Genomic DNA, 13,236 nt, shown 5'->3' on the forward strand with positions numbered 1-13,236 from the left:
TCAATATTAAATTTTTCAGTGTTCAATATTTCATCATCCTCATCATCATCGGAAACCTGGCAAGTAACTAGAAAAAAGTTTACATTTAACGTCAATGTCTCATTCTGCTGCTTAGCCCTGTTTAACAGCTGTTCGGTTGAGGCCACGCCCACCCCTCCCTGCTCCGCCCACCGCCTGACGTCAGACCTGTCCTCCGCGAATACATTACTCCGCCATTTTAGTCTGTTTTCTACAATAGAACTAGGCGGGTGCATGGGATGTCTCCGTGCGTCATTTACAATTATTCGATACACTTTATCGTGTAGTCTCGTTTTTGGATATTCGTGTAGACATTTTTTAGTGAATTTGTTCAAATAGTTTAGATTTAGACTGGTAATTTCGAGAGAAACGTAATGCCTAGCCACCCACTTCGGGTAGCGGTCGTGTGCTCAAGTAACCAGAACCGCAGCATGGAAGCACACAACATCCTCAGGTAACGACGAATGAAGAGAAAAAGATTAAATGGTCGTCAGGTTGAGGCGAACGACAACAGCCGTCCGTCCGTCCGTTTTCCGAGACGGTGATTTTTGTTCTGGGTTTTTTAAATCGGTTGACATACGATGTTTTTAATCAGCCAAAGTGGAACCTCACATTGTTGGGAAATCCATGCGAAAACAACAAAACAATAACAACAACCAAAATCTACGTCTCCGAAAATAACGTCGCTCAGTTTTCAGGCGATTTTAGTGGCAAAACCAGCGTTGGTGTGTCATGGAACCCGGAAGCAGTCGAAGCTTTTTGTCTCCCGGCTTTAAGATTTCTTTTTTTTTTTTTTTCCGGAAACCGGGTGTTAAACCGGCCAGAGCGTAGTGAGCTCCGGGGAACTACACAATGAGCGATTTAATTTAATTATCAAAATTACAGGTTCAGCGGTATTTAATGAATTACGTTTATAACTGACTATGCTAATACATAGAAACTAAAATAAAGAGAGGAAAGTTAAATAGGTCAATTGAGTGATAAGTGACTCATTTGTACAACACAACTGTGGAATCCTTTTCACACACACACATACACTCTTTAAACTAGTAGAAGAAGGACCAGGTAAGTTATTGTAGCTCAGGAGGTCTTTCCCAAAGCAGGTATTTACCACTCATGTCTGCTGTTACTGTTAAGCTTGTCCAGCTGTTGTAAGTTGTCCAATGTTTCTGTTTTCTGCAGTAAACGTGGTTTTGATGTGCGATCGTTTGGAACCGGGACCCATGTGAAACTCCCCGGGCCAGCTCCAGACAAGCCTAATGTGTACGACTTCAAAACTACTTACGAACAGATGTACAGCGACCTGGTCCGAAAAGACAAGGAACTGTATCCCGCGCGCACGTGCACACATACACAGCCATACACACACACACACAAAGACCTTCAATACGCCCCTGTTTACATACAGTCAATACAGCAACATTACTTCTTAACACCTTTTACCTGGCGCTACAAAAGGTGTGTGTGTAGGTGACAGAAAAACATATTTTTTTAAACAAGGTGGACTAGTTCCGAAGAAGGCGGGGTTTCAAAACCTTTGCAGGATTTCCAGAACTTTGTTCCTCGAGATGATCTAGTGCTTGTCAGGAATGGGAAGCCGTTTGTCCTGATAGCCCCCAGTGTTTAGACTAGTGTTCTGTGAAGGTTGCAGGTCAGTGGTTCTGTGCTGTGTGGATCTCCCCCTTATCCACTCAGTCTCCTTTGCTCTCCTGCCAGAATCTCCCAGAGCGTCTAGTCCACAATAAATTGAAGTCCTCAGAGTTCCTCTTGGGAAGGTTCATGGGTTTCACATGCAAAAACAAGGCTGATATAATGATGCATTGGAGGAAAAGTGTTGCACTTCCACCACAAATCTGTTTGGGAGTTTAACACTTAAAAAAGAGCCCTTAATGAAACCTTTGGATGAATACAGATTGAGTGTTTTACAAATTTCTACTGTGAAGCCCATGGCCTTTTCAATAGCAGGTTATGGCAATGTTAGACCATTAAACAGTGGTTACACTGAAAAACTGACCAGGCCTCTGCTCCACTGGCTGAGCAGATCTGAGGAGCTGTTAAGATGTGTGTGCGCACTGGGGGGGAGGGGTGAGGTTGACCAGAGTGGTGTGTGTCTGCATGGGGGGTGGTGAGGTTGACCAGAGACTACAGCTCTCTGGAACACCTAATGGAATTAATTACCAAGGAATGTGAAATACTTTTTCTGAATAGTTTTGTATTTAGGGGTAAATAGGAAGCCAATATAATACAGGTCTTACCTTGAAAGGGAAAAATCAAGGCCAGATTTACATATTCGAGCTCAGAATGAAAAGTGTGCTGGTTCAGCCTGTGGTTGTCTGAGATCTCAGCTGGGTCAGACCTAGTTTGAACGGGTCGGTCCAAAAAAAAAACTGCAAATACTGCAGTTCACCACTAGGGGTCTGTATTACCCCATTCTCTATGTATTGCTATATATTTGTTTTTTGACACTTAGACGCATTTGAACGGCTCGTATTATTTTTAACTGTTGTAACCAGAGTCGGTTGCACGGCAGGTGTACCACAATGCTAATAATCTATTTAAAATGACATTTTTAATCTAAATTCTAAGTTATTTCTTTCAAAATACCATGAACATTAAGCACATATTGGACGGGCAATCCAGCCTGGAGTAGATGTAGATCTATAGATGTACTCATTAAATCATGCAAATGAGGAACTGAAATGTGCTAGCACGTTAAAGGCAGGGCTCATCGCTTCTGGCCTACAAAAATGAGGACTTGTGCAATACTGTTTCCTGGGTAATGCTGCCGTGTTACTCTAGAGGCGTACTGGGGAACTGCGTCCCATTTAAACCGTTTCCTGCTGTAAGGACATTAATGCTCCTGCTCCCCTTGTCTTTTTGTTTCAAAAGAAAAGGTGACTGATCATAAGCCAGTTTCCTTTTAGAAAGAAAAATGATCTGTAGCCACTTGTGTGATGATTTCTAGGTGAGAATGGGCAAATAAAAATATTTTAAATTCATATAAATAAGATATCTTATTTTTTAACGTAGGATTGGGTAATAATATAATGACAAGCTGCTAAATTCTGCCATTTAGGTATTGGAAGGGTTGAGGACAATGACCCGTTTAATAAGTATTTCGTATGATTACCACTAAGTCCCACAGCTACGCATAACATTTCTTGACGCCTTAATATTATTTGACCATTAGGGGGCCACATGCATTCTGTTTTTGGAGTTTGCTTTTGGCTCAGTTGGCTGAGATCACGTGAGTCAGGTTTGTTAAAGCTCTGAGCAGAAGCTCTTTCTCACAGATTCTGGATCTGTTTGCCTGGCTAAACCCCAGCCTCAACCATTTTAAAACAAACAACGCACCTCAGACACAGCTGGCTATTTGCACGCCCTTATAATGCAGTTTCAGTTTATAATTTTTTTTTGCACAAGCATCTTCAGTGAAATGATCAGAAACTGGAGAAATAGAAGTTGCCTCAACCAATGACATCCTGTCTCTGCATTCTGCAGTTCCTGTCCTCTCCCTTCATGATGCTCATTAATCAGCCCTGTAATTGAGGTTGAGCTCTGCTCTGAGGCTCCACACGTGTGATGCCCAAGTGCTTTACTGCTGCGTGGTCCTGCGTGAGCTGCTTTCCTTGACCCCACTCCTGCTCAGATACACACAGAATGGCATCCTGCACATGCTGGAGCGGAACAAACGCATCAAGACGAGACCGGAGCGTTTCCAGAGTTGCAGAGACCAGTTTGACCTGGTCATCACCTGCGAGGAGAGGGTCTACGACCAGGTGCTGGAGGGTGAGCTCCTCTCTGATCCCCCCCCCCTGTGGACACGGCTCAACACTCACACATCCAATGGGGTTTTAGTTTGTTTGTTTTTCATTTTAGTCATTTTAAAATGTCCATATCTGCTTGAGTTATTGTAAGCATTCTAGATTCCGGTTATGGCTTGCCTTTTTAATTAACTAGCTTGTGATTTTCCTGAGTGTGAAAATACAGTGGATGTGTGTGTGTGTGTGTGTGTGTGTGTGTGTGTGTGTGTGTGTGTGTGTGTGTGCGCGCTCTACAGAGCTGAACTCCCGCGAGCAGGAGACCTACCAGCCAGTGCATGTTATTAACGTAGACATCCAGGACAACCATGAGGAGGCCACTCTTGGAGCCTTCCTCATCTGTGAGCTGTGCCAGTGTGTAAGTGCACCATCTAAAACACACACCCAGTCCAGAGTGTAAGCGCACCATCTAACACGCACACCCAGTCCAGAGTGTAAGCGCACCATCTAACACGCACACCCAGTCCAGAGTGTAAGCACACCATCTAAAACGCACACCCAGTCAAGAGTGTAAGCGCACCATCTAAAATGCACACCCAGTCCAGAGTGTAAGCGCACCATCTAAAACACACACGCAGTCAATAGTGTAAGCGCACCATCTAAAACACACACCCAGTCCAAACTGCCTCGTTCACAGGTTTGTGTTGATGGCAAACATCTGTTCCTCACAGAACACTAAGAGCTTTGAGCACTGCAGCATTTGCCTCAAGGGGAAGATCACACAAACACGTGCATGCATATGCTGTGTGTGTATGCTAATTCATGCTATGGCATTAACAGCGGAGGCTGTAGTGAGGATCGTGAAGTTTCCTGTGCTGTTGTATTGGTAGTGATTAGTGCGTTGTCGAGGTCAGCTACAATCAGGAAACTGACTCACATTTGCCAACTCTCCCCTCTCTTTCCGCTGCCTTTCTGTGTGTTTGTGTACGTGTGTGTGCGTGTGTGTGTGCGTGTGTGTCTCAGATCCAGCATACTGATGACATGGAGAATGAGATTGATGAACTGCTGCAGGAGTTTGAAGAGAAGAGCAGTAGACCTTTTCTCCACACGGTCTGCTTCTACTGATCAGTGTTAAACACACATGCACATCAAAACTCCCACTGGATACAAATGGTAGACAGAAGCTCACAGTGACACAACAGCCCTTACTGAAAAGAAATTCTGCCATTTTATTCTCTCACGCATAACATAACTGATGGCATTTGGACCTGGTGCTGCATACAGCCACTGCAAAACGTTTGCATGAACAGGTTGACCTCCCATGCGCACACAGGTATTCATAGTGATGACTGAACACTGGTTGATGGAGGGGGATGTACCCTGTTTCACCACCAATCATGTAATCCTTTAGCAGCCCCCGCCCCGCCCCCTTATCACACACTAGAACGCAACCACTGCCTCTCCCTCTCCATATACATATTATTATACTTTCCATCAATATCTTCATTTAAATTTTGCTTTTGAGTGTCTGAAAGCAGCCAATGCAGAGTACATAATGGTTATTGTTTGGGGGGGGGTTCTATTGATATAAATATGCATAATAATTTGTTGATGGCAAAGTTTATGGTTGGGAAGATGGCAACTTGTGTGTGTGTGTGTGTGTGAGAGAGAGAGAGAGAGACAGGCTGGGGAAACAAAGGTTTTTACTTGAACATAGGGATGATGAATCGCACCAGACTATGAGTTTAATAGTCCCTTTGTAATTTCTGTTTGTAGTTATTTAAACCTTATTTGACATGGAAACTATTCAGGATATGTTAGTTTTTTTCTCTTTTTTGTAAATTAAAAACCAGTATAATTGTAAGCAAGGACCGTGTGAGTCCAGAGTGCCTGAAATTCTTTGTGTAAATATTATGCTAAAACTACAAAATAAATCTCAAGGAAACGCAATGAACCCATCGTCTCTTCATTATTAAGGTTCAGTTTGTGTAATTTTTAGTTTTCTGAGTTTTTAAATGACTGTGATCATCAGTGTCGTGTAATCCGAACCCACGCCGATCTGGAAAATGCCATGTTAGTATGAATAAGGTCCAGTGTAGATGGGTAAAAGGATGTAAAACGTTAGGAATGGGGGTCTAGTTAAGGACGTCGGGATTCTTGTATCCGTTTCAGGTGACTGCCTCGCGCGAGCTGACCGTTTGCTCCGTGACGTACAAGTTCCCAATTAAGATAATGGGGCGGCTGTCGCGCGGAGCCTTTATTTGCGGACTGGTGTCTACTGGTGCACAGGGAGAATTTGAGATGCAGCGTGCGGCCCGGATACAGGATTACTGCAATTAAGATCAGTTTCAGTGTCCCCTTAAAAAACCTGCGACTCTCAGTGGCGCGTGTGCTTGTTCGCATTTATGGGTGCAGATGTAGCTCGAGCCCGCGCATCTGACTCACCAATTAAACAAACGATGTTTTCTAGCAGTAAGGGCTCGAATTTCCGTGTTGCTACCGAGCGAAGATGCGCTGCCAGACTTTAATTTGAGTGACGGCATTTGCGCCCCGGGTTGCTGGATAAGCGGGTGGGAGGTTCCAGATGCCGCGAAAACCGCCAAAAGCGTTATGCATGAATTTGGTGTAGACCACACGGTGGGTCGAAATCAAACGGCAGCTAAGATCGATTAAGTAAACTGATAGTTTATGAACAGCGACGTTATCCTGTAACAGAACGTTTACTGGACAAGTTGTAATGGACAAACGATACGCGACGCCACATTTGCCTTTTCCAGCGTCTTTCGCCTCGGAGCGCAGAGGAATATGTAGGGTGGGCGCGCGGCTCCGTGGAAGGACTCCGTGACTGTCCTCCATGTCCCTCCTGCGTGGACACCCGCGTGATACCAGCGCATCGACAACCCAGTCACCGCCGCCGGAGCCGCAGGTGTGTGTCATCGAGAAAGGGATCGGAGCTGGACGGTGGACGAGGCTGCGTGCATGACCACCTAAACCTCACTGTCCAGGTTTAGTGGCCCAGAGACACGACGCGAATGATGAAACCTTGACAAGTTTGAAAGTTTGCTTGATGGACTCTTGATTAAAGAGAATGATCTTTATGGTTATTGGCGCTGCTTTGGTGATGGTAAGAAGATCTGTTCATACCCTTTCACTCCCTGTACAAAAAAACATCACTGTATATTTGGGACATATTTAGTGTCAGGTCGGGAATTATGTAACTCGGCCAATGTGTGCCAACCTCAAAAAACGGAGCGCCTCTTAACTTCCTCTGAGCATCAACTGATCACTGGACAGACATAAAAAAAAACACATTTCACACGTTCAGCATTATTAAAAAAAACTTTCTTTAACCAAGCCTCAAAGCTCTGCTGTTGGAGATGCCTTGTGGTTTGCTGGAGCTGACTGGCGTGGTTCTTTCCAGGCGCTAGCGTGTTGCGTGGACATGAACGCGCTGCTGGACCGCTTCCACTACTACATCCTCCCACACGTGCGGGGCGCCGACCGCGTCTGTCACTGCAGCTGCGGCAGGTAAAAAGTTCTGAGCGCCTGGATTAACGGAAGAAAGAAACCTAATCCCGGGAAATATCTTACACTGGTTTACTCTCTGTCTCTGTGTCCATCGGTCTCTTCTTTTCTTTTCTTTTTTTTTTAAACACCCAATCAAGCAATTGTTTTAACCTGCAGGTCAGGATTTTGCACTGCAATAACAAATGTTTTCTAACAAAACGCACAATAGTTGCGCTCTCCGTTATCGGAGCCAGTTCTGGCTTCTTCTTTTTTTTCTTTTTTTTTTAGGATTTAAGGCTTTTAATAACAGTTTGAGTGTGGACGCGATCCATTATTCTCACTTTTCGCGAGCTAGCAGTGAGAGGCGTAGGCCATTTTGCTTTAGCAGCGCACTGCACTGAGAAGGCGCCCTACCGCAATTTCAGCGTGATGTTCTGTTGGATTCACAGCCGCGGCATCAGCAGACGCCCGTGGGGGGATCCAGTCTACAAAGCCCGTGGTGCGTTGTGGCATTTTTGGCGGCGCTGATTTGCAACGAGAGAACTGTTTTACTCCCACACACACATTCCTCCTGGCCGCCCGATGTGTGCGCGTGTGTCTTTTTCAGTCGGAGAGAGATGAGTGTGTGTGTGGGTTGTGGATCTGTTTCTGACGATAATAATGCCTTTAAGATATGCAGCGAGGAGCTTGAGCAGGTGGACACGTATGTGAGGAAAGTCCTGTGTTTACATGCATTCTGCTTGCTGCTGTAACATATCTTGGCACACTGAAGCACTGTAAGGAAGAGAGCCCAACACAATGCTGTTTATGCAGCGGGCTGGCTGGGTGTAAGCTCTCCTCTGCTGTGGCTGTCTGGTGTTTACACATGTTCCACTATTGGACCAGTGGATCTCAGGCCTTTTACAGGTCCATTAGTTCTCAGGTCTGGCAGCAAGGGCTTCTTTCTCCGCCCAGTGCTGTTCGTGTCTGGTGGTGGGTTTCCTTCACTGCCTCTTTGCAAGGAAGCCCGTGGTTTGCTGGAATTGGGGGCAAGAGTGTGAAGAGCCCCAACACTACTGGACATGATGTTCACAGTGGTGGGTTTTGAACCGCATAAGTCTGCTTTAAAACGTCTCTGCACTCCACTGTAAAGGCCTGTCTACATCACCGCTCAGTCGCTGTTGTGAGTGTAGGTTCATCTTCCATCTTGAGTAATGAAGCAAGGAGTAATGAACATGGTGTGATGTAAGTACATGTAATCTAACAGATTCCAGGATGGTGGTCCTTGTAAATGTCAAACACAGCTCATGAAATGCGAACCTTCAGGTCTGTTTTAAAATCAAAACGGCAGAAGACTTTAAGACCCCAGAAGACTTTGGCTTATATCTACGTGACTCATGTTTACATTTACATTTATTTATTTATTGTTACATTTATGGCATTTGGCAGACGCCCTTATCCAGAGCGACTTACATTTTTATCTCATTTTTATACAAGTGAGGGTCATGGCCTCAGGTCTGGGAATCGAACCTGCGACCCTCCGGTCACAAGACCAGTTCCCTAACTGCCAGGCCATGACTGCCCTGATGTTGCCATAAATGTTCTAGTGCCGAGTTTTGCTGCTTTAGCTCACAGTTGTGGTGAATAGTTGGATTCTTTTGTAACTATTGTGTTTCCATTAAGAATCATCTCATCCTCGTCAGGGTTGCCCTCTCTCTGTGGCTCTGTCCCTTCTGATGTTACCCACAGACCAGCGCTTACTTAACCACACCCGCTTCACCTTCAACACCACCTTGATCTCACAGCTTGATATCTTAATATCGCCCTCTCTCTCTGTCACTCTATCCCTCTCTTTTTTTTCTCTCTCCTTCCTCTTACAAATGGCCCATTTCTGTTGCCGCCCCATCAAGGCACCGCCTACAGTATGTGATCCCGTACGAAGGTTCCAGCTCTCCGGACCGGGATGGACCGGCAGGGGGCAGCAGTGTGACTAAGCAAGAGATGGATCTGGTTCTGGGGTTGCTGCTGGGCTTCTGCATCAGCTGGGTGTTGCTGTGGCTTGACGGAGTCCTTCAGCGCCTCCTGCGGGTCTGGAGAAGTCAGCGCCAGCAGGGTGAGTGAGTGTTAGATCAGCTCGTGTGATCAAAAATGATCAAATAAGTCCCGTGACTTTTCACCTATCAGGGTGCTTGTGAGTTGTCCTACATGGTTAGAAAGTCCTCGATATTCAGTGTTTAATGTAAGAGTGATTTGTCTCGTCATAGTATAGGCACATATCATTTTATCAGCAGAAGGGTTTTCATTCAGCAGCACTCCTGATTACGTGATTGAAGGCCGAGACCAGCTGATCACAGCAAGGTCATTACACGTTGTCCTGCATGGTGGGAACCTGTACCAGATATTCCAGATTAGATTAGACAACCCTCTTCTAGATGCAAAGTGAGAAGTTTCTCTCACACACCAAAGAACTCCATTTCACGAATCACAAAATGTGCACCACACCGCACCACAGTGGACTGCTACAGTATGCTGTACGCTGGTGTAATAACGGAGCAGGCAGCTGTGTCACTGGGTGTGCACAGAAACACACCTGCATCTTCCCACACGCACTCACCTTTCACATCATGTGTCAGCAGTCAGCCGACAGCCTCAAAAGCCCAAACCAAGTATGAGTGGCCTCAACACCTGCAGAGCAAGTGTTTTTCTGAAGCACAGGTAACCATGGATTTGGGCATTATGGGATTTTGGTGGAGGAGGAAACGTGCTGTGGCTCTTCTCTGTGGTTCTGATACTGCAAAATGAAATGAGGCAGTTCGGGGGGTTGGGGGATACATGAACAAAAGAAAGAAAGGGAGAGAGAGAAAGAGGAAGTCTGTGAGGGAGTGTTAGAGGGGGAGGGAAAGAGAAAGGGGGAGAGATAGAGGGAGAGAGAGAGTGAGTAGAAGAGTCAGGCGGCTTTAGAAGTGCTGATTCTCTCTTGTACACACACACACACACGCTTTGCAACTGCCATATGCCATATTTTTTCCCAGATTACTGCACTGTATGGATGTTTGGGATTAGTGGAACACACTGTGGTGTGTTGAGGAAGTAACTCCAAGTACACACTCTACACCTTCTCTTGCACTGTGGTGTGTTGAGGAAGTAACTCCAAGTACACACTCTACACCTTCTCTTGCACTGTGGTGTGTTGAGGAAGTAACTCCAAGTACACACTCTACACCTTCTCTTGCACTGTGGTGTGTTGAGGAAGTAACTCCAAGTACACACTCTACACCTTCTCTTGCACTGTGGTGTGTTGAGGAAGTAACTCCAAGTACACACTCTACATCTTCTCTTGCACTGTGGTGTGTTGAGGAAGTAACTCCAAGTACACACTCTACACCTTCTCTTGCACTGTGGTGTGTGATATTTTCAGCTGTCCTGTCACTGCCGGTATTATTGGTTCTTTTTTTGTCACACACACCCCTCCTCCACCCGTCCTTCACCTTTACATCACTGGACTGTCTTATACTTGCATATTTATGACAGCATTTATGTTCCCTGGGATTCGAACCCTTGACCTCTGTGTTGCTAGCCACTCACATGAGCTCCTCTGTTCAGCTCAGTGCTTCCTGTAGCCAAACGAGTCGCCCTCAGTAAGTCCCACCATGCTGATCCCCTCATGAATCATGAACTCCCACTCAAAGCAGACACATACTCACACAGGCATAATGAGCTGCGCAAATGAAGGGACGTGTTAATAAAGTACATTTAGATGACTTTAACATCATCGTAACACGGATCCCCAGAGGCCTGGAGAATGGGTGTCATGTGGATCCTGGTTCTCTAGCAGCCTGGTGATGCTAAAAGTTTGATGATTTGGGCTAATTAATCTGTGCAGGTGGAGAGGCAGACTGCTACAACTGGTCATGTTCTTCCAGCGTTTCCCCCCACTGTGTGTTCAGCTAAAGCCCTTTTACGGCTGCATTGGCCCTGCATGGCAGAATAAGTCAATTAAATCATTTGTTAATGATTATTGCAATATTGCCCTTCACTGATGATGACCTACTAAGTAAAGTCAATTTATAAAAAGCAATATGTAGTTTTATATGTAGCAATATAGTGTCATGAGCATGCAGAGATATCCCAGCATTCCAGATGGGTGTTCTGTAACTGTTTCCATGACAACAGCAAACCGGAGGAATTAAAGGAACACAGAAAAGTCTGTAAACGTGACATCACCTCACTGCGTTCAACACACTGCATGTCACACTATGAAGCACTATAAGCAGCTCATAACCACATCATAAACACTACACACCTTAAATTCACACCCCACTGCATCTTCAGCGTGCGTGAGAGATCTGGTACTGGACTGGACACACATGCCCACCCCCGACTTCTGCTCAAACACCTGATCACCTGATCAGGTCATCAGGTAAAAGTTATAATTATTTATGAGCCAAGTCAGGTGAGCACTCACGTTAGGAACTATGGTCCACACGGAGTGAGAGTGAGACAGAGTGTGAGATGAAGGTGAACCCTCAGCCTCCTTACTGCACTAGCTGAGGTGCAGTTATGTTACACTACTGAAAAAAAAAACGTGAAACAGTGTTAAGGCCTGTATCTGTTATCCATTGTGTATTAATGTGGTAATTACTATGGATGGAGATTGTGTGTCATGTTACAACCCCCGCCCTGAGTATCTGTCCCTCCCAGTCTGATTGTGCTCCTGTGATTGGCTGTCTCTCCACAGACGCATGGCGGGCATGGAAGTGGGTGACGCGTGTGTGCAGTGTGCGAGAACTACGCACACACCTGCAGCTGCGCAGACACGACGATACAGGAGACAACAACGTAGTGCACGTCAAACAAAAACACTACCACAACGGACACCCACGCAGACCCTAACACACACACACACACAACGGACACCCACACAGACCCTAACACACAACGGACACCCACGCAGACCCTAATACACACCACAATGGGCACCCATGCAGACCCTAACACACACAACAGGCACCCATGCAGACCCAAACACACAGTACACCCTAGGCACCTCTGCAGACTCACAATGCACATCTCCACATATAAGAGACACACACACACACACACCACCACCACAGGCACCACCGTAGACCTTAACACACACCACAAAGGGTACCCCTGCTCACCTTAAAAATGCATGCACACACACATACACACAAAACCCACAACAGGCAGAGTTTAACACACACACAACAATGAATACTTTCACACACAAACACATACTCTGCCCCGTGCTGAAAGGTTGTTTATTTCACAAACAGCAGGACTGGAAGCAGACTGTGGGTTATGTGTAACGCAGAGACGCCTCTGGGACCCGTCTGTAAACATCCAGCCTACTGTCCACCACCTCTCCCTCACACAGGGAGCACACACCTTGCACTTTCCTTCTGCCTGAGGTAGTAACATTTTCTGAGGTTAGATGTTTATTTTGCTTGCTAATGTCCGTTTTTACACGTTTTTGTCAGGGTGTGTTCGTTTTGTATAGCAGGGCTGCGGGCTTGTATATATGGTCTTTTTTCTTTTTAAGAGAGTCAGTTTGTGTATCTGAGAAGTTTTGTGTATATTTGAGGGAAACGGGCATGACAACCACACATAATGGTCCAAAACATTGGGGCGGGGCTAGAGTATTTTAATGAGACATCAACCGCATGGGCGGGTCCTTCTAGAACTGTGATTGTAAATGGATTTGTTGTTTATGGAGATGTCTAATGAGTGTTTGTTTTTTATTTGGTAAAGTCATGTGTATTGTGGCATACTAATGTGTGCACCTACAGAAACTGTTAGTCACACTAGTTTAAATCTGGAAAGGAGATGTTTGTCAGTCTTCCTCTTTAGTCCTCGAATATCCAAACGTTCTCGTGCCGATGTTCGTGTGGTGTTGAAAATAAAAGGTGACGAGTGGAACTGCGCTAATGCTGTATGTGCCTTTCCTTCC

General features: G+C 45.6%; 2 protein-coding genes across 2 annotated transcripts; both read left to right on the plus strand.

Annotated features, from left to right (window-relative positions):
• Nucleotides 1-213: 213 nt before the first annotated feature.
• Nucleotides 214-5,729, plus strand: ssu72 (SSU72 homolog, RNA polymerase II CTD phosphatase). The gene is made up of 5 exons (XM_077001612.1): nt 214-472; nt 1,201-1,344; nt 3,668-3,807; nt 4,079-4,197; nt 4,803-5,729. Exons 1-5 carry the CDS (start codon nt 393-395, stop codon nt 4,902-4,904), a joined length of 585 nt encoding a protein of 194 aa, XP_076857727.1. The 5' UTR covers nt 214-392; the 3' UTR covers nt 4,905-5,729.
• A 189-nt stretch (nt 5,730-5,918) lies between these two features.
• tmem240b (transmembrane protein 240b) lies at nt 5,919-13,209 on the plus strand. Its single transcript, XM_077001639.1, has 4 exons — nt 5,919-6,903; nt 7,201-7,307; nt 9,176-9,378; nt 12,004-13,209. Exons 1-4 carry the CDS (start codon nt 6,868-6,870, stop codon nt 12,156-12,158), a joined length of 501 nt encoding a protein of 166 aa, XP_076857754.1. The 5' UTR covers nt 5,919-6,867; the 3' UTR covers nt 12,159-13,209.
• The last annotated feature ends 27 nt before the right edge of the window (nt 13,210-13,236 follow it).

The sequence above is a fragment of the Brachyhypopomus gauderio genome, chromosome 1, assembly GCF_052324685.1.
Source record: "Brachyhypopomus gauderio isolate BG-103 chromosome 1, BGAUD_0.2, whole genome shotgun sequence".
NCBI lineage: Eukaryota > Metazoa > Chordata > Actinopteri > Gymnotiformes > Hypopomidae > Brachyhypopomus > Brachyhypopomus gauderio.

Bases quoted from the DNA above. Each gene is read 5' to 3' on its own strand.
- ssu72 (XM_077001612.1), top strand. From the start codon at position 393: ATGCCTAGCCACCCACTTCGGGTAGCGGTCGTGTGCTCAAGTAACCAG. The intron at 473-1,200 runs GTAACGACGAAT...TGTTTTCTGCAG, and splicing joins GAAGCACACAACATCCTCAG to TAAACGTGGTTTTGATGTGC. The intron at 1,345-3,667 runs GTATCCCGCGCG...ACTCCTGCTCAG, and splicing joins GTCCGAAAAGACAAGGAACT to ATACACACAGAATGGCATCC.
- tmem240b (XM_077001639.1), top strand. From the start codon at position 6,868: ATGATCTTTATGGTTATTGGCGCTGCTTTGGTGATG. The intron at 7,308-9,175 runs GTAAAAAGTTCT...CGCCCCATCAAG, and splicing joins TGTCACTGCAGCTGCGGCAG to GCACCGCCTACAGTATGTGA. The intron at 9,379-12,003 runs GTGAGTGAGTGT...GTCTCTCCACAG, and splicing joins GAGAAGTCAGCGCCAGCAGG to ACGCATGGCGGGCATGGAAG.